This window comes from Ascaphus truei, chromosome 12 (assembly GCF_040206685.1).
Source record: "Ascaphus truei isolate aAscTru1 chromosome 12, aAscTru1.hap1, whole genome shotgun sequence".
NCBI classification, from domain to species: Eukaryota; Metazoa; Chordata; class Amphibia; order Anura; family Ascaphidae; genus Ascaphus; species Ascaphus truei.
Window position 1 is genome coordinate 39,015,277 of NC_134494.1, and position 18,928 is coordinate 39,034,204.

At 46.3% G+C, this 18,928-nt stretch overlaps 1 protein-coding gene across 1 annotated transcript in view; it reads left to right on the top strand.

Annotated features, from left to right (window-relative positions):
- The first annotated feature begins 1,403 nt into the window (after positions 1 to 1,403).
- SPON1 (spondin 1) overlaps positions 1,404 to 18,928 on the top strand; it is a 211,336-nt gene continuing 193,811 nt past the window's right edge. Inside the window, exon 1 of the mRNA XM_075567377.1 lies at positions 1,404 to 1,929. Within this exon, the coding sequence (XP_075423492.1) occupies positions 1,704 to 1,929 (226 nt within the window). The 5' untranslated portion in view covers positions 1,404 to 1,703. The remainder of the gene's footprint in view (positions 1,930 to 18,928) is intronic.

An 18,928-nucleotide genomic window follows, 5' to 3' on the forward strand; every position in this document is an offset into this window, starting at 1 on the left:
GTTCTTCACACTGATACATCACGCTGAATGCTTTCGGCAAACGCACACTAATTGGTAGAACAAATAGAAGAACCCAAAAGGATGACCAGTCATAATGACACTGCTGCATCCAAAATGCCTGTAGAACAGATTTCTGATTTCACGACTCTGGGCAGTGAAAGTTAATTAATTGAAGCAGATTACGGAGTTAAAGCATGTCGTTGCAAGTCATTATGCAGCCATGCCTTCTCACAAAAGACTCGCCTGTCACACAGAATCTGGCTCGAATGAGTTAAGGGGAAATAGAGAATCAATTAACTTTTAAATTAATCTGTCTCGTACAGATTTAAAACCACTCTACTCTTAGGAAATCAGGAGTTCAAGTTCAAAGCCTCACATAGGAATAAAGAGGTACAATCTCCCTACGCACAAGCTAAGAACAAAGATGAGTTGTACACAAATTTATCCGATTACAAATGCTACTGACCAATGGACCAGATTTGTTTCATTTCACGTATAAATATGGAGACGGAAAACGCAAGTTTGGCGACACTGTGTTAGGGACTAAATATTAACAATGTCATATTAAACGAGGAACTTTACTAAATTAGTATGGATTTAGATTGGCTAGAACAGAGGCAACTTACAAAAAAAACCTCAAACGTCATTCAATTCGCCATTTAAAATGTCTGGCTAGAAAGCAAAGAGCTCCTTATATTGTGTCCGGTGAACTAGATGAACACTGGGGAATTAAATCGCAGAACAAGGTTATGTTACATTTCACACACAAACCCTGTTGTGCTGGTCAGTCCCCCTGCAGGCTTCCAATATCTATGTAATTTGTTATTTTTCTATAACCTTGGGGGGGGGGGGCAAAGATTAAAAACATTCACAGACGAGGATCTATATGCCAAGGAGTGCGCTTTCTGCAATGCACTCAAAGCTAATGTTAAAGGAAAATATATACAGTACACAGTTGGCATGATGCTTTCCTAAACCTCCGTTGCCCCATCCTAACTTGAGGCTCGGATAGATACCGTAACCCCTCCAGATCCGTATACTAATAGGTTTAAAAATCACGCCACTTCTCCTGAATTCTCTAGATCAGGGGTGTTCAATTCCAGTCCCCAAGCCCGCTCTCCCCAACAGGACAGGTTTTCAGGACATCCCTGCTTCAGCACATTTGGCTCAATCAGAGGCTCAGTCAAAGACTGATTGAGCCACCTGTGTTGAAGCTGGGATATCCTGAAAACCTGACCTGTTGGAGGGTGGGGGGGGGGGGAGACTAGAATTGAGCACCCACGCTCTAGATGACATTATGTAATCTTCTTTTCTCCTACCGGACTATGATGAGGGGGTTCCGTTGCTATAACGGCAGCGCCTGGAAGTCTGAAAGCAGACAGAAAAATCTTTTAACTCTATATACATATAGTAACTATAGACTTTGGAAAGAATGTGCATGATTAATTTCTAGTGTGTTAGCACAGTGCATCCAGCACAGATCTTGCTGGATGTCTTGGAGACCGCAGCGTCCCCCTCTGCTCTGCTATTTCACCAAACCCTGTGAATTTTGCTAGGCAAAGTAAACATTACAGAGCTGCTAATCACATCCTCTGAAAGCAAACAGCACTTTGCTTCAGGACCTGGCGAAGATCAGACCTCCTCCCAATTTGTACCAGCTCTAGCTGTCTGGACCCCTTCCATTCTCACAGCTTCTCTTTGCGATGGGACTGTATTTGCAACCTTTGTTCTTGCAGTATCTTGCTGTAACTTATTCTTTCGTGGTATTTGGTTTTATGGATGAAACTGTAGAGAAAGCAGCAAAATCAGAGGGATATTGTAGCAGAATTTTAAGAGCCCAGGGAAGCACAAGAAAAGAAGGGTATAATGAATTTAGCCTCCGAGTGGAAGGGGATCCGGAATACTACAAACCAGGAGTCACTTACAGGGGTAAGTGACAATAGACAGAAGAAAACCTTTTGGAGTTTGCAATGCTTCCAGCTAATGCAGCCATCCTGTTAGTGCAATTCTTGCATAACCATTAGGGTAGGAAACATGTCAGACCCCAACTATCTAACACGAGATTCCAGGGAATTTGCTGATAGACAGCAAATCTTTAACCAGATGACTTAAGTAAGCTCTTGCACTAATACTTGTATTTCATTGTGTGCATGTCAAGCCCTTTAGCCGGTTTTGTTTTGAAATGGAGACAAATAGCAAGCTATTGTGCTTAAGTGGGGATGTGAATAAAGCGCATGCTTAGAAAGGTACAGGTTTAACAAGAAATAGTATTCTAATGCAAGGGGCCCCCTAACAGGTCAGGTTTTCAGGATATCCCAGCTTCAGTACAAGTGGCTCAATCAAAGAGCCTGCTTCAGCACAGGTGGCTCAGCCACCTGTGCTGAAGCAGGGACTGATTGAGCCACCTGTGCCGAAGCAGGGACTGATTGAGCCACCTGTGCTGAAGCTGGGATATCCTGAAAACCTGACCTGTTAGGGGGTGCTTTGACTGGAGTTGAGCACCACTGTTTTAATGCATTACATTGACAGAAAATAGAATCTTTGGGATGGTATATTTCTGTGCCTTGTATGGTATGGGGACAAAAATACTGAGATATGAATAATGCAATTCTACATACTAGCCTAATAAGACACATATACTTGTGTACATGTAAAGTCCTAGCAGATGGTGCAATATATAATCTTTATGTTATTGCTGATAAAGGATTATTTGAGAATATGCAGGGGGAAAAAACTATTTTTGTGATTAATGTAATATACTACAATGTAAAACTTGATGTAGACAGCATGTTTCATGTATACACATTACACACGTTCATTAAGCAGCCACCTCTGGGGTGGAATCCGCGAAGCACATTACCGGCAGTCTCTCAAATGGAGCAGCAGAGAAAGGAACAATGCAATGATTATTCGCCATATAAAGATGAATATATTGAGGTGCAGAAAGATAAGCAGATATACAGTAAGATCACACCCAGAGTACACAGCGGAGGCTGGAATAAAAGTCGCACCCCTATGTATCTATGTCTCTTACCGTATACCAAACTTGCATATACAGGACTCCTACATCTGTATATAGAAGTCCGAGTCTATGTATTATGGGGTGATATGTTAATATGCAAAGTTAAAGTTAAATATTATTTCTTAAGCGTGCAACTTCTCATGCACTTTACCATGTCATTGAGTAAACATTCAACAGAGTGGTACAAAGTAAACACCTACTCAGTCGTAACCTGTCAAAAACATACAGAACGTGGGAATTCCTGGATAATTAGAATAATTTGTAGCTTTAATGTAATTGTATGCTTATTGCCCAACACTCCCGTCCGGAACTGCTGGTGGATTCCAGAAAACTAGCCCCCCCTTATTACCTGTTAGTGCTCAAAGGAGTCATTAGATGCATTTGTTTCCAAATCTATCTATTTATCGGTCTATCACTGAACAGAATCAGACTGGGATCTCCAGTAAATACCGAAGTAACCCGCTATTAAAAGCAGCCTGGGCTCTCCGGTTCTCCGCTAGTATAGGTAATACAGGTCAACAAGATCAGACAACAAGGCAGAATGCATCTAGTGGTTTCATTAGAGTGGGCACTGAATATTTGTCCCAGTGTGCGATTGTGATGCATTAATTCTAATTCGACATTTGGATAAAGTAGCTACACTTCTTCTCATGTGATTTGTGAAGACGTGTAAGGCATCCGAAGCCTTTAAAATCCAAGGATAAGAGCAGCTAGTAACTTGTACTTGCGGTGGCACTTTTGATACCATTATTCCGTATTAGCTCCCTTACTATTATGCTATAATACATATTCCATCTGATGCACATTTCCCAGGCGGGGGAGGTTAATAGCCTCTCAGAACTAGTGCTTTAAAATGCCATCAATAAAAGGGAAGAAATTGTGTGTGAGGTTACTCCTCACGCTCCGAATAACCACTCCCAATTTCTCACTGCTTCAATCAGAAATTGATGCACCGGGAGGGGTACACTATATGCATTTCATACCAGTTTGGGGGCAGTGTTCCAGACAATGGGAACATAAGCACTAATGTTTTTTGTTTTTTTAATGTAACCTAACCTTAATATCACTCACTCAGCATAAATGAGTTTAACTAATTATAGCCGGCATGTGTTCCAGCTGTGCAACAACAGTTACATAACTAGCACTTCTTTATGGAGTTTATGTTCGTTTTCTTTTAATCCAAGCTTTGTAAATATCCGTCCGTGCTATTAGCAGGAGGTTTCCAATGTTACATTCTATCTATAGAAGCCAATTTTGATCCCTTCACTAATATGCAGCAATCAACTACTGCAGCCAAGCACCCACACTGGAAAAGACCACTTTTGATGGTGGATTTTTGACAACAGCTGATGTGGGGATCGTCTAGATTTAAACTTCGCTGCTTTCAGCTCCAGGACTGAATGCGCTGTGTCATGTTAATGCTGTGTTAGAAAAAGTAAAAATAAGTGGATTTCCAACTTGAGTGACCCAACACAAAACTGGGACACCCACATCACGAGCGCTTGTTTCGCCCACGCAAGATTTATTTGTTCAGGAGGAATAAAAAGTAGATTTCTTTGGAACTTGGGGAGTCCTTTAAAGCCGAAATAGGGTGTGGTTCAACTCCTGACAACCCCGTGTTCAGACAGAACCGTGGCCTGCCGATTTATCCAAACTAGTCTAGAAATCACTGCTCGAGGGTTAAAACAATAAAAGCGAAAATGATACAATAACCGTAAAGGCAGGAAGGGAGTGAAAAGAAACGGAGACCGGAAACAAATCCAGGGATTTCAGCTGTCTTAACTTCTGTCCAGCTACCATTGTGAAATATTATATTATAATATGATTACACATTATATATTTATTAAATGCACTGGCAGTGATCACTGCGGGCACAAGTCTCTTGAGCCGAAAAGCTTGACCGCAGGTGTCAGATAGTAGGAATTCAGATTTAAAAGGCTTAAAGTCCCTTAACAATAACAACTGCTTAATACAGAGCGAGCACTGGACAATACCCGCGGTCCATATTGTGCACCACCTTAGGCTGCGCTTAGTGCCTGCGACGTCAGGCTGCGGTTGCTGGAAAGATCAAATTGAGATGACTTCCAGCGATCGCGACCAAGCCGTTGCTCCATCACGTCGCGCCGCGCTTACTATAAGCGCACGAGATGGCGGCAATGCATTTGTCTCTCAAAATACATTTGCAGCCATCCAAATATAATGGTTGCCGCCCGCTGCCATCTACACATCGCCCTCAGCATTTCCAAACAGCTGTTACATGCCGGCCCAGAGAAGAGCTTTGTGATTGGCTGGGGGCTTAAAGATTAGCAGGGGCAGCACTGCCCAAAATCCACATGGCAGATCTAGCAAGGGTTTGCTTAAAAAGATATTTTGTCTTACGAAACGCAGCTGTGTGTTCTGGACACTACACAGCAAGCAAAGAAACATGTTTATTTTAGGGGCTGCGTGAAGATAGAAGCAATACCATGTAAACAGATGTATTTACATTATCGGTTTGTAATGTTAATGTATAATATGAATTTACTGGGGGTCCTTTTTCTGGTTATTAAAGCTGCAGTTCCGCCTGGATTTTTACTAGTGAATGTATTTCTTTTACATCTGTACAGTGCTATTTTCAGCTCCGAGGACCCGCGGCTCCGGGGGGTTTAATTACTGGTAATGAGATGGTCTCCTGGGTCCTAGGAAGCGGCAACATCATTGGCCGATCGATATTACATGAGGGACACTGGCAGTATTAGCAGTAATTATCACCCCGGGAACAAGGTGCCCCCCGGAGCTCCGAGTAGCGGCTTTCTCAGCTCGGCGGACCCCTTGGTTCCGAATATGTGAAAGGAATACATGCCTTTAACATGACCATAGTGGGGAGGGGCGGGGGGGGGGGAGGTTTCAGGCTTGAACTTGATTAAAATTAAAAAAAAGTGTTTTCAGATCATCGTCCAGCCCTAAAGGTTTTATACAAAGCCTGGAGTCCAGAGCAGACAAAACCAATGCCAGTGATTAATGTTATAACTCGTACAGTGAGTGACACACACTGAAGTGACCGCTGTCATCTGCAATCAGGTCACCATTAAAGTTAAATGTATGTATGTGTATCTTTATCTATATAACGCCATCCGGGTACATAGCGCTTTACAATACTCGTGACATCATATAATACATAATGGGAAGACGCGCGTCAGACATAAGACCTTGGGAGAAGGAGTCCCTGCCCCGAAGAGCTTACAATCTAAGCGAGGTGGGTGTACAGTACACAGACCTAGAGGAGTGGGTTACATGTGAAGCCCGCTAATTATTGTAAGATGTGGATAGTTGAGCATCTCTGTATTTTTGAGGGGTTAAGTAATGTAAGGAGAATGCTGTACATTTCCACCCGTGCCACAGTTGTTCAGCAAATTCTGTAGTTAAGAAATTCTTCTTATTATTACTGTATTATTATTATCATCATCATCTCTGTAAGATGGGAACGCAAATCATAGGTGCAAAGCATTCGTGACCAACTCCAATCAACAGGTCAGGTTTTAAGGATATCCCTGCTTCAGCACAGGAGGCTCAATAAGTGGCTCATTCATTCTGATGAAGCCACCTGTGCTGAAGCAGGGATATCCCCAATACCTGGCCTGTTGGTGGCCCTTGAGGACTGGAGTTGGCCACCCCTGGGACTGCAAAGCATGCTCAGGCAAGAAGATCATGTTCTGAAATGTTAAATGGACACAGTCCTCTCCCCAACATCCCCCCCCACCCCCCATTCACAGCTGAAACGTGTTATTTTCAACTCTGGGGACCCGGTAGTTCCTGAGATACTTTCCACTGAAGGTAGTGCTGGTAGGGTCTACTACCGGGGAAACAAAATGGCGGTTTAAATCTCCCATATCATCCGGGCCAATAGAAAGCCACAAAGTCATTTGTCGTAGCTTCCTATTGGCCCGGGCGACGCAGGGAATTTAAAGACCAGGAAGTGCTACGGTTACCTTTACCGGAGCAGATGTGGCTCTGCCCCAGGGACCCCCTCCTCATCCTGGTAAAATAAAGTGGGGTCTGGTGCGGAGGGCACTGTTCCTTTAAGCTTTCCAGAAGAAGTATTCTGAAATAGCACAGAAATGAAAGTACATGAAAGGATTTGCTGTCTTTTATAAAATACAGTGTTTTATTGGCTTCAACCTGTGCCGTTTGACCTGAACTTACCGCACTTCGTGCAGGTTGTGATGGTGTTTTTTTTGGAGCAAGAAAAATGTACATTTTGTACAAAAGCTTTCAAGGTTACCAAGTACCATTACGTCTTGTTTGTATATGAGCTCCTAATACCGCAAAGTTTTATACTGCTGGGGCTGGAAGGCTCCTTTTTTCCCCTTTACCAAAAGTTGTAAGTCTTCATAAAAGGGGGGAGCGGCTCAGTGAGTCAAGACACGGACTCTGTAAACGATGACACGTAGTTTGAATCAGGGGATTCGGTTCCCGGTGTCGGCTCCTTGTGACCTTGGGCAAGTCACTTTATCTCCCCGTGCCTCAGGCACCAAAATCATAGATTGCAAGCTCCTCTGGGCAGGGACTGTGTCTGAAACCATCCTATGTGCTGCGTCCCGCGCATTGTACTATAACTGTGACGCGCTTCGAGTCCCATTAGGAGAAAAGCGCTACATGAAATATATATATATATATATATTTATTTTTTTTAAAAACAAGTAAGTCAACAAAGCTTAGCAGTTTGCACCATCTCTGCGCTGCAGATTTCATTTTATGCAGAAATAGAATTAAAATGAGTTATGGACTTTTTTCTTTTCTTTGTGCCGATTTTTACCAAAGTGTAACCCCTCTGTTGTAGCCCTCAGACATGACTATTGCTGAGCTGGGGTCCCGCGTCCCTAGCAATAACTTCCTGCGGTCAGACCACGGGAATAATGCAGACCCAATATATGACCCTCAGCGGATCACCATGTGTAACGTACAGCAATTCCCAAAAACACTGCGCGGGTGTAAGTCAGGGTCACCCAATCTTGAGTATACTGGCTTTGTGATGGTGGCAGCACAACGTGGGAGCTTGTTGTGTACTAACCGTTGCAGGCCTGTGCGTCGGTGCGTCTGTGCTGTATAGCCGTTGCAGGCCTGTGCGTCGGTGCGTCTGTGCTGTATAGCCGTTGCAGGCCTGTGCGTCGGTGCGTCTGTGCTGTATAGCCGTTGCAGGCCTGTGCGTCAGTGCCGTGGTGCTGTATAGCCGTTGCAGGCCTGTGCGGCAGTGCCGTGGTGCTGTATAACCGTTGCAGGCCTGTGCGTCAGTGCCGTGGTGCTGTATAGCCGTTGCAGGCCTGTGCGGCAGTGCCGTGGTGCTGTATAACCGTTGCAGGCCTGTGCGGCAGTGCCGTGGTGCTGTATAGCCGTTGCAGGCCTGTGCGGCAGTGCCGTGGTGCTGTATAGCCGTTGCAGGCCTGTGCGGCAGTGCCGTGGTGCTGTATAGCCGTTGCATGGCCTGTGCGGCAGTGCCGTGGTGCTGTATAACCGTTGCAGGCCCGTGCGGCAGTGCCGTGGTGCTGTATAACCATTGCAGGCCTGTGTGTCAGTGCCGTGGTGCTGTATAACCGTTGCAGGCCTGTGCGTCAGTGCCGTGGTGCTGTATAGCCGTTGCAGGCCTGTGCGGCAGTGCCGTGGTGCTGTATAACCGTTGCAGGCCTGTGCGTCAGTGCCGTGGTGCTGTATAGCCGTTGCAGGCCTGTGCGGCAGTGCCGTGGTGCTGTATAGCCGTTGCAGGCCTGTGCGGCAGTGTCGTGGTGCTGTATAGCCGTTGCAGGCCTGTGCGTCAGTGCCGTGGTGCTGTATAACCGTTGCAGGCCTGTGCGTCAGTGCCGTGGTGCTGTATAGCCGTTGCAGGCCTGTGCGGCAGTGCCACTGTGCTGTATAAACGTTGCTGGCCTGTGCGGCAGTGCCACTGTGCTGTATAGCCGTTGCAGGCCTGTGCGGCAGTGCCGTGGTGCTGTATAAACGTTGCAGGCCTGTGCGGCAGTGCCGTGGTGCTGTATAACCGTTGCAGGCCTGTGCGTCGGTGCGTCTGTGCTGTATAACCGTTGCAGGCCTGTGTGTCGATGCCGTGGTGCTATATAACCGTTGCAGGCCTGTGCGTCGGTGCCACTGTGCTGTATAACCGTTGCAGGCCTGTGCGTCGGTGCGTCTGTGCTGTATAACCGTTGCAGGCCTGTGCGTTGGTGCGTCTGTGCTGTATAAATGTTGCAGGCCTGTGCGTCGGTGCCGTGGTGCTGTATAACCGTTGCAGGCCTGTGCGTCGATGCCGTGGTGCTGTATAACCGTTGCAGGCCTGTACGTCGATGCCGTGGTGCTGTATAACCGTTGCAGGCCTGTGCGTCGGTGCCGTGGTGCTGTATAACCGTTGCAGGCCTGTGCGTTGGTGCGTCTGTGCTGTATAACCGTTGCAGGCCTGTGCATCGGTGCCGTGGTGCTGTATAACCGTTGCAGGCCTGTGCGTCGGTGCGTCTGTGCTGTATAACCGTTGCAGGCCTGTGCGTCAGTGCCACTGTGCTGTATAACCGTTGCAGGCCTGTGCGTCGGTGCGTCTGTGCTGTATAGCCGTTGCAGGCCTGTGCGGCAGTGCCGTATAACCGTTGCAGGCCTGTGCAGCAGTGCCGTGGTGCTGTATAACCGTTGCAGGCCTGTGTGTCAGTGCCACTGTGCTGTATAACCGTTGCAGGCCTGTGCGTCGGTGCGTCTGTGCTGTATAGCCGTTGCAGGCCTGTGCGGCAGTGCCGCTGTGCTGTATAGCCGTTGCAGGCCTGTGCGGCAGTGCCGTATAACCGTTGCAGGCCTGTGCAGCAGTGCCGCTGTGCTGTATAGCCGTTGCAGGCCTGTGCGGCAGTGCCGCTGTGCTGTATAACCATTGAGGGTCTCCTCCAACGGCGCGTGAACTCTCGATCTGCTCCTATTGCCACGTGTGCACACTGCAATCCTTGACCGGACCCGATAGCACTCAGATCCGCGCAGCTCTGACTCATCGTGGCCGCCCCTCTTTTCAAAGGCTCCTCTCCCTCTTAGTCCCACCTCCTCCACAGCCGTTATTATTGGCTGTTATGTCCATTAACAGTTCCATGTCCAGAGCACATTGGAGAGGAACCTCCCAGGGGGCAGTGCGAGTGTGTGGAGCCCATCACACAGGGGGTTACAAAAGTAATAGATGAGGCAGTCTATATATTCCAATAAAAAGCATGTAATCACTTATTGAAAATGTAGATACAATCTATGAGATCACTGTCTCTCTGCCTTCACAAAACTCATTATCTACACACTGCATACGCTCGCTTTTCTTGATTAAGAGCGAGATTACTAAACGCGGGACAAAATATATTCAGTAAGTAAAAAAACGCATCACATCCAATGTATATTTATTATATTTATTCCGCTGTGGCAACTGGATTAACACTGCCACAATTTACGGTATAAATAAACAAAACATTATATAGAAAACCCCTCAGATAAGCACTTCTTCAGCTGGGAAATGCTTAATGATACATTCGTACAGCTGTGCTGCCCATGCTGCTCATGCTCTACCTTTGAACATCCTCTGGGAGCTGTCATCATGGAATGAGTACTGTAAATTATATCGCTCTGCACATCCAACTGCTTCCTATTAGCAAGCGATGCCATAAATGATGTTGCTGAATAGAGTGGACATCACACTGAATACAATGTAATTCATGCAACTTTGACCGTGATGAGAGCACCCGTCACAATAAATGAAGGCTTTGGGGTCAGTCTGCCATCGCTCTCACATTGATATTGAGCGATTATAATGTAAAGTAGGTTTTCAACTATTCACTGGTAACTGCCAGGATCATAATAATTACTGCTTATTTTATGGGGGGGTGGGGGGGGGTTATCCATTAATCTCCCAGTGACTTCAAATGGTAGTTCCCTTGGAATAATGCCCCAACTGCAATATCACAACCTAATGGTTAACCCATTATTACACTGTTAAATTGCCCTCCCAAGCCCACCGTTTTTTGAAATCCTATTTGGCAAAATCTGCCTCCCCTTTTCTAAGACCGTCCTGATTGCTGGCATCTACCGCCCCCCTAAGGCCCCCCTACAGTCCCTGACTGATATCACCCAGTTTCCTGGATCCATTTCCACTCTGAATGAGACGAGTGAGCTGCTAGTTCTTGGGGATTTCAACTTCAATTGGCTTGACCCTAAAAACAACAAAATAGAGACACAACTCAAGTCACTTTACCTATCGCAACTCATTTCCCAACCCACACGGACAAACCTGAAATCGCACAACTATTCCTTGCTAGTCTGGATTCTCTCCTCAAATCCCAGCAGAATCCAATCCTCTGGCATCCTTCCTGACATTTTCAGTGACCATACAATAGTGTACTGTGTAAGGAAAATTAAACCGCCCCAATCAAGCCCTAAAGTTCTCCTCACTAAACATTTAGAAACTTTAACCCACACCAGTTTCTGGCTGACCTTACCAACTGCCCTTGGTACAGAATCAACTTAATTCCGACCCAGATTCTGCGCTCAACTATTTCCAATCCAAGTTCTCAAACCTCTGTGATACCCATGCTCCACTACGCAGAATAAGAGTACGGGGGGCCCACTTTCCATGGGTTACCACTGACCTTATAGCACTCTACCATTTCAGGGATGCCTTGTGGAAAAGTTACAAAGTAACTGGCACTACCAAGGATCTAAAAAACAGATGCCTGCAGAATATGTGCACAAGGCAAACAAAACACGCAAAAGCCCAATATTACTCTGACAATCTTTGTCAGAATACATAAAACCCAGCTAACGTTTGGAAGGTTATCAACAATATATTCCAGCCTTCTAACCATTAACAACCAAATAATATCACTAAGTGGGATATTACTCTGACAAACCCCATTGACATTGAAATGCATTCAATTATTACATTGTGGGTTGTGCTACTAACCTATTAGTGAAACGCAACCCAAACCACAAACATGAACCTCATTCTAAGTACCCCTATAGCCCCACCCCCTCCCAACACTGCCCACAATTTCAATTTGTCCCAGTATCTGAAGAGGAAATTACACAAGCGCTCCTCAAATTAAAACTAAGCAGCGAATGTGGACCTGACTTACTGCAATCTAAGTTCCTAAGACTTGGTGCCCCAGCCATTGCCAAACCAATTGCTTCCCTAGTCAACTCTATCCTGTCTGGAGTTGTCCCAATCTTCAAAAGTGGGGACAAAAACACTGTCTCAAACTACAGATTGCTCTATTCTCCCAATACAATCCAAAATCATGGAAAAATGTGTTCACTCCCAATTAAGCAATTACAATACCAAGACAAATTTCCCTCGCCAATTCCAATCTAGCTTTCGCCCCAAACACTCCACGGGAACTACCCTGCTAAAATTTTGCAAAGAGATCCAGCATAGAATGGAACGGGGACAACTCACTGGTGCAATATTCCTAGATTTTGCAAAGGCTTTTGATACTGTTGATCATGTTATCTTGCCTAAACTCCAGTGCTCTGGAATAGGGAAGCATGCTTTAAACTGGTTTCATTCCTACCTATCAGATGGATCCCAACGTGTCCATCTCAGGCTCTAACTCCAACCCCTTGGATATCACTGGTGATGTCCCACAAGGCTCTGTTCTGGGGCCCCTACTCTTCTCAGTGCTCATTAATGATCTTCCTACAGCTTGCAAGGGAACTTCAATACACATGTATGCAGATTACACAAATCATATGCACACAGCCCTAGCCTCTCTGACCTTGAACACACACTTCAATCTGACTTTTTGAGACTTGAACATTGGATTTCCCGAAACAAAATGTTTTTAAACACTGACAAGACTGTAACAATGAAATTTGGAACCAAGGCCAAATTTGAAAGCTTCCAATGACTGAGCTCCAGATCAGAACCAACGCTAATACCACCCTAACTCCTGTTACTAGTTTTAAATACTTGGGCATATGGTTTGACTTCCATTTAACATTTGGGATGCACATTGATACCCTGACATCCAAAACCTATACCAAACTAGGTGTACTTTATAGGAAAAAATCCTCCCTAAGTCTGCTGGTCAGAAAGCGTATCGCACAGCTGATGCTAATGCCAATTATCGACTTTGGGGACATAGTATATGGCTCGGCAACCCAATCCCACCTTAGTAAATTTGATACCCTCTACAATTCAATATGCCGTTTTGTTCTCCAATGCAACTACAACACACATCACTACAAAATGCTCAAAGAACTAGATTGGTCATCACTTGAGTCCAGGTGCAAAGTTCACCTTTCCTGTCTTTCCTTCAAATACTTTTTGGACAAGCTACACGTCTATCTGAACAAGCTCCTCACCCCAACCACATGCAGCACTTATCTGAGATCAGACTCCAAAAGACTGTTCGTGGTCCAAAGTATCCGCGTGCTCCTCGTTCTCAGTGAAGTGAAGTTTACAGAGGCCTTCGCCGCTTCCCCGGCACTTAATTTAAAGTGCCTTCGGGAAGCGTGCGGTGCCTCTGTAACCACCGCGCCCCCTGCAGATAATCTTGCGCCCCCCCAGTTTCTGCACCCCTGGTCTAGGTCCCATCGGAAAGCGATAACCTCCGCTACATGTGTATATATCACTCATTCCCAAATCAGAGGGAGATGAGGAGTTTGCAACGATCCCTTCCAACTGTCAAGGCTTGATCTAATATTACACTCGTTTGTACTGCCCTGTAACCCACTTTGTAGAAACTGCCCGTCCTTCTCGAGTTTGCCGATTTCTATAAATTACAGATTGCCCAGAACTAGAGATTCACCCAGGCCTCCTCTCCTCCCCCCCCACCTGTGACAGTGCACCACAAGCCAACCCATGTTGGTGCTGCACCTCCCCCGTCACCCCCCGCATTGCTATGCCTCCCTCCCCCGTCACACCTTTATTTCTCTCCGCCTCTGTCTCTCACTCTTCCCTCTCCTCCCTCTTATATCCCATCTCTCCTCACTCTCCCCTCTCCTCCGCTTTCACTCAATTGACCTGTCACTCAATTCCACTCCCCCAATCCCCCACTTCTCACACTCATTCCCCCCCCCCCCACCACTTCCCTGGCCCCACACAAACACAATTCTCCCCGATACCCAACCCCTCCACACAATAATTACCTGCCCCAATACATAAGAACACTACCCCCCAAATACAGACACCACTACCCCCCCCCCCCCCAGTTAAAGAACACTACACACAACCACAACCACCAAATAAAATGACCACCACCACATACATATACACATATATATACCTCCTAAATAGAAATATATATAATTACCACCACCCGAAATACAATTACCACTTACCTCTGGATGACACCGCCGCCGGCCCCGGCTCCTGGTTCTCCCCAGCTGAGAACCGGAAGCTGGGCCTGACTTCCAGGTGCACCCGGCTTCCGGCGAGAAAGAGAGACGATGGTGTGGAAAGAGGCAGACAGTGGCTGGGGAGAGCCGGGAGCCAGGGCCCAGCGACGGGCCACCCACAGCCTCTCGGCCCGGGACAATTTTCCGACTCTACCTCGCTCCCCCTGCACATATTTATGGAAAAGCCCTAAATAGCAAAATGAGTCATATGAGCCATATTTACCACGACGATACGAGCTCCGGAGACCCACTAGCTCTTAAGATACTTACCAGTAAACGTAGTGTGCGTTCTTGTGCGTTCCAGGGAAAACACAATTAAGGTTTAAAGTGACCCGTTACATGGGCCAATAAGAAGCCGCAATGTCATCAGTGCCGGCTTCCTATTGGCCCACCTGACCCAGGGGATTTAAATACCAAGAAGTACCCGCGCTATTTTTACATGTATGTATCTTGGGAATCAGGGAGTCCTCCAAAGCTGAAATTAGCACGGTTCAGCGCCAACGAACCACCTTCTTCATATCTGATTTTTTTTTTTTTTTTAAAGTTGCTCTTCTAAACTTTAAAATGATTCAAATAAACTAGGAATGAGGATAACAAAAAACAATAGGTGGAGCTCAAAACGCGCACAGTGATCGTGCACAGTGATCGTGCTCAGTGATCGTGCTCAGTGATCGTGCGCAGTGATCGTGCGCAGTGATCGTGCGCAGTGATCGTGCGCAGTGATCGTGCTCAGTGACCGTGCGCAGTGATCGTGCGCAGTGATCGTGCACAGTGATCGTGCACAGTGATCGTGCTCAGTGATCGTGCTCAGTGATCGTGCTCAGTGATCGTGCACTGTGATCGTGCTCAGTGATCGTGCTCAGTGATCGTGCTCAGTGATCGTGCACAGTGATCGTGCTCAGTGATCGTGCTCAGTGATCGTGCACAGTGATCGTGCACAGTGAGTGCAATGTGCAAAAACACAAGTGACCAAAAAAGTGCAATTAGTATAACATTTAAACACGGTACTCCTCCACTCAACCCTTGTAAGACTGGTCCCAAGTCTTCTCCACACCATACTCTCCAAAAGCAAGAGGCGCGGGGGACTGTACAAAAATAATAAGAAAGCAATATCGAGTCGTAATGGCAGTGCAATAGTGTACACAATACCCTCCAATAGTCCTACTCACAACGTTGGGGGGTATCTTCATATCTGATTTTTTTTTTTTTTTTTAAAGTTGCTCTTCTAAACTTTAAAATGATTCAAATAAACTAGGAATGAGGATAACAAAAAACAATAGGTGGAGCTCAAAACGCGCACAGTGATCGTGCACAGTGATCGTGCTCAGTGATCGTGCGCAGTGATCGTGCGCAGTGATCGTGCGCAGTGATCGTGCGCAGTGATCGTGCGCAGTGATCGTGCGCAGTGATCGTGCGCAGTGATCGTGCTCAGTGACCGTGCGCAGTGATCGTGCGCAGTGATCGTGCGCATTGATCGTGCACAGTGATCGTGCACAGTGATCGTGCTTAGTGATCGTGCTCAGTGATTGTGCTCAGTGATCGTGCACTGTGATCGTGCTCAGTGATCGTGCTCAGTGATCGTGCTCAGTGATCGTGCACAGTGATCGTGCACAGTGAGTGCAATGTGCAAAAACACAAGTGACCAAAAAAGTGCAATTAGTATAACATTTAAACACGGTACTCCTCCACTCAACCCTTGTAAGACTGGTCCCAAGTCTTCTCCACACCATACTCTCCAAAAGCAAGAGGCGCGGGGGACTGTACAAAAATAATAAGAAAGCAATATCGAGTCGTAATGGCAGTGCAATAGTGTACACAATACCCTCCAATAGTCCTACTCACAACGTTGGGGGGTATTTAAGGCAAAATCCAAATCAGTGGCAATCCTGATGATCCTGGTAATGTAGTGGATGATTCGGTGATTGTGTTCATGTGAAGGGGAAAAAAACACAATCACCGAATCACCCACTACAGTGCCAAGATCATCAGGATTGGCACTGATTTGGATTTTGCCTTAAATACCCCCCAACATTGTGAGTAGGACTATTGGAGGGTATTTCTGTTGTGTGCACTATTGCACTGCCATTACTACTCGATATCGCTTTCTTATTATCTCTGTCCAGTCCCCCACGCCTCTTGGCTTTGGGAACTAGGAAAGAGACCTGGTTGTTTTAGAAATCAAATGTGGAAGACCAGCGAGTATCCAATAGTATAGTGTGGAAATAAAGTGCAAGGTGCAAGCGTCAACACAATAAAACATGCATAACAATCAAAATGAGGGGAAATTCCTGACGTTCCCTGCAGCTGGAAGCACAGCACTGTCACCACTACAGTACTTTAATAAATTAAATGTAGAAATTGGAGCAAGAAATGCCTATAACCCGGGGGGGAAAAGGAAATAAATATAGTGCAAAAAATGTGGGATAAGTTAAAACAATAATGAAAACAAGATGATGGATCTGTAACCCTCACAAACCAATTGCTTTGGATATATATTCTTTGTTAGTATGAACGGATTAGTTCCAGGATTATCACAAATCTTCACTCCTCTCCGCAACTCCAAAAATGGGGGAAAAGAAAGAGAGAAATCCATGGCACAATACTGTATTTATATTGGCTAAATTGGGGCACAACCGGCTACCATTTCACTCACACGAAAAAACAGCATGTAGGGCAGGGGCTGGCACGATCGTCTTCACCGGAGCCTTTCAAACTGCTCTATGTTAAGCGCTGGAGCAACCACAGCGCTACACGACGTGCGCGCGTTCGTCATGGACCCCTGGCGGTTCATTGTTGAAACTGCCATTGGCTGCGAAGCGCGGCGGCGTCACTGCTGCTGTAGCTGGAGTCTTTCAAAAACTGTGAATCCAGGCTGCAGCCGCGCGACGTCAGTTTCAGCAGCCAGTCAATGTCCAGACGTTTTCATTGATTGGGGGAGGACACAAAGCGCAATATTCCTCTCCCAAGGTGGAAAGTCACTGGGAAATCTCAATTCGAAATGAGCAGCATATGTAAAGAAAAAAGAAAAAATATAGTGCAACACAAATTAATTAATAAAAACACTCGAGCAAGGAGGCCCCTCCTCTATTGCCGGAACGCTGAGAGAGCTGGGCCGTGACGTCAGACGCCGTCTGCACGCGGAAGCGGTGGATGTGCAGCAGCTGACCGGAGCATTCTACTGCGTCTGAACCCAGAGTGGTGAAATTGCCTTTCTTATTCCTGGAGCATGTGAGTGTGTTGGAGCCTCATTGCTCGAGTGTTTTTATTAATTAAATTGAGTTGGAGAGGAATATTGCGCTTTGTGTCCTCCCCCAGACGTTACTTTGGGTGATTGTGAAATCACTCACACCAGCTGCATCTCCTCTTGGTGATATTAATTTTGTTTTTTTATTTTTAATAATATATATGTTGTTAAGGTTTGCGCTTACTTTCCTTGCACCACGTTTTCATTGATTGGCTGATGAAATTGCTGGGGGGACGGGTGACGGGAGGGTTATTATTTTATTTATTTATTCTCACATTTATTATTACATTATTTATCCGCCGCCCGCCCGCTCCCCCCGCCCGCTCCCCCCGCCCGCTCGCGGATTATTCCGTCTGCTGGGGATGTTCACACATCGCCCAGCAGACGGAGGCGCGCGCACGCGGCGCCGCGAAGCGCCATGTGTGCTCTTGCCCTAACTTCAGCCAACTAAAATTGCCGCGCGCACGCACTATAGAACTGCGGCTACAGCGGACGATGCCACAACCCCCGAGTGCCGTTGCTGCACAGAGACTTGGAAGCTGCAGGGCCGCGAGACGCGACTGGCGGACATCACACGGAAATGCCTGGCAGGCTCAGCCCGCGCTGGCGAGGCGCGGTGAAGACGATCGTGCCAGCCCCTGCCCTACATTCTGTTTTTTTATGCAAGGGAAATGGTAGCCGGTTGTACCCCCATTTATCCAATATAAATGCAGTATTATGCTTTGGGTTTCTCTCTTTTCCCCCCATTTTTAGAGTTGCTGAAAGGAGTGAAGATTTGGGATAATCCTGGAACTAATCCGTTCATACTAACAAAGAGTGTATCCAAGGCAATAGTTTGTGAGGGTTACAGATCCATCATCTTGTTTTCATTATTTATTTTTTTAACTTTTCCACATTTTTTTTGCATTATATATATTTTCCCAGAGCTAAATAGGTATTTCTTGCTCCAATTGCTACATTGTTTTAGATGTGATGTATTTCAACTGGCATCTGATGCTTTACCCATTACGCCGCGCTTATAGTGTTTATACTAAACAAATGCATTGCCGCCGCGTGCGCTTATAGTAAGCGCGACAGCGACAATGCGACGGAGCAACGTCGCCGTCGCGAAAGCTGGTAGCCGGCAAAATTTGATTTTTCAAGGTCTGTCGCCTCGTGTGACGGCCCTTGAACCAATCAAATGGCCGGAAACCCGCGACGCCGCCCGGCAAAATATAACTTTCGCCTGTGGCGTCGGGCGACGTCATCCGTCGTGTCGCCATCGACAGCACTATACACGCGGCCTTACTTTT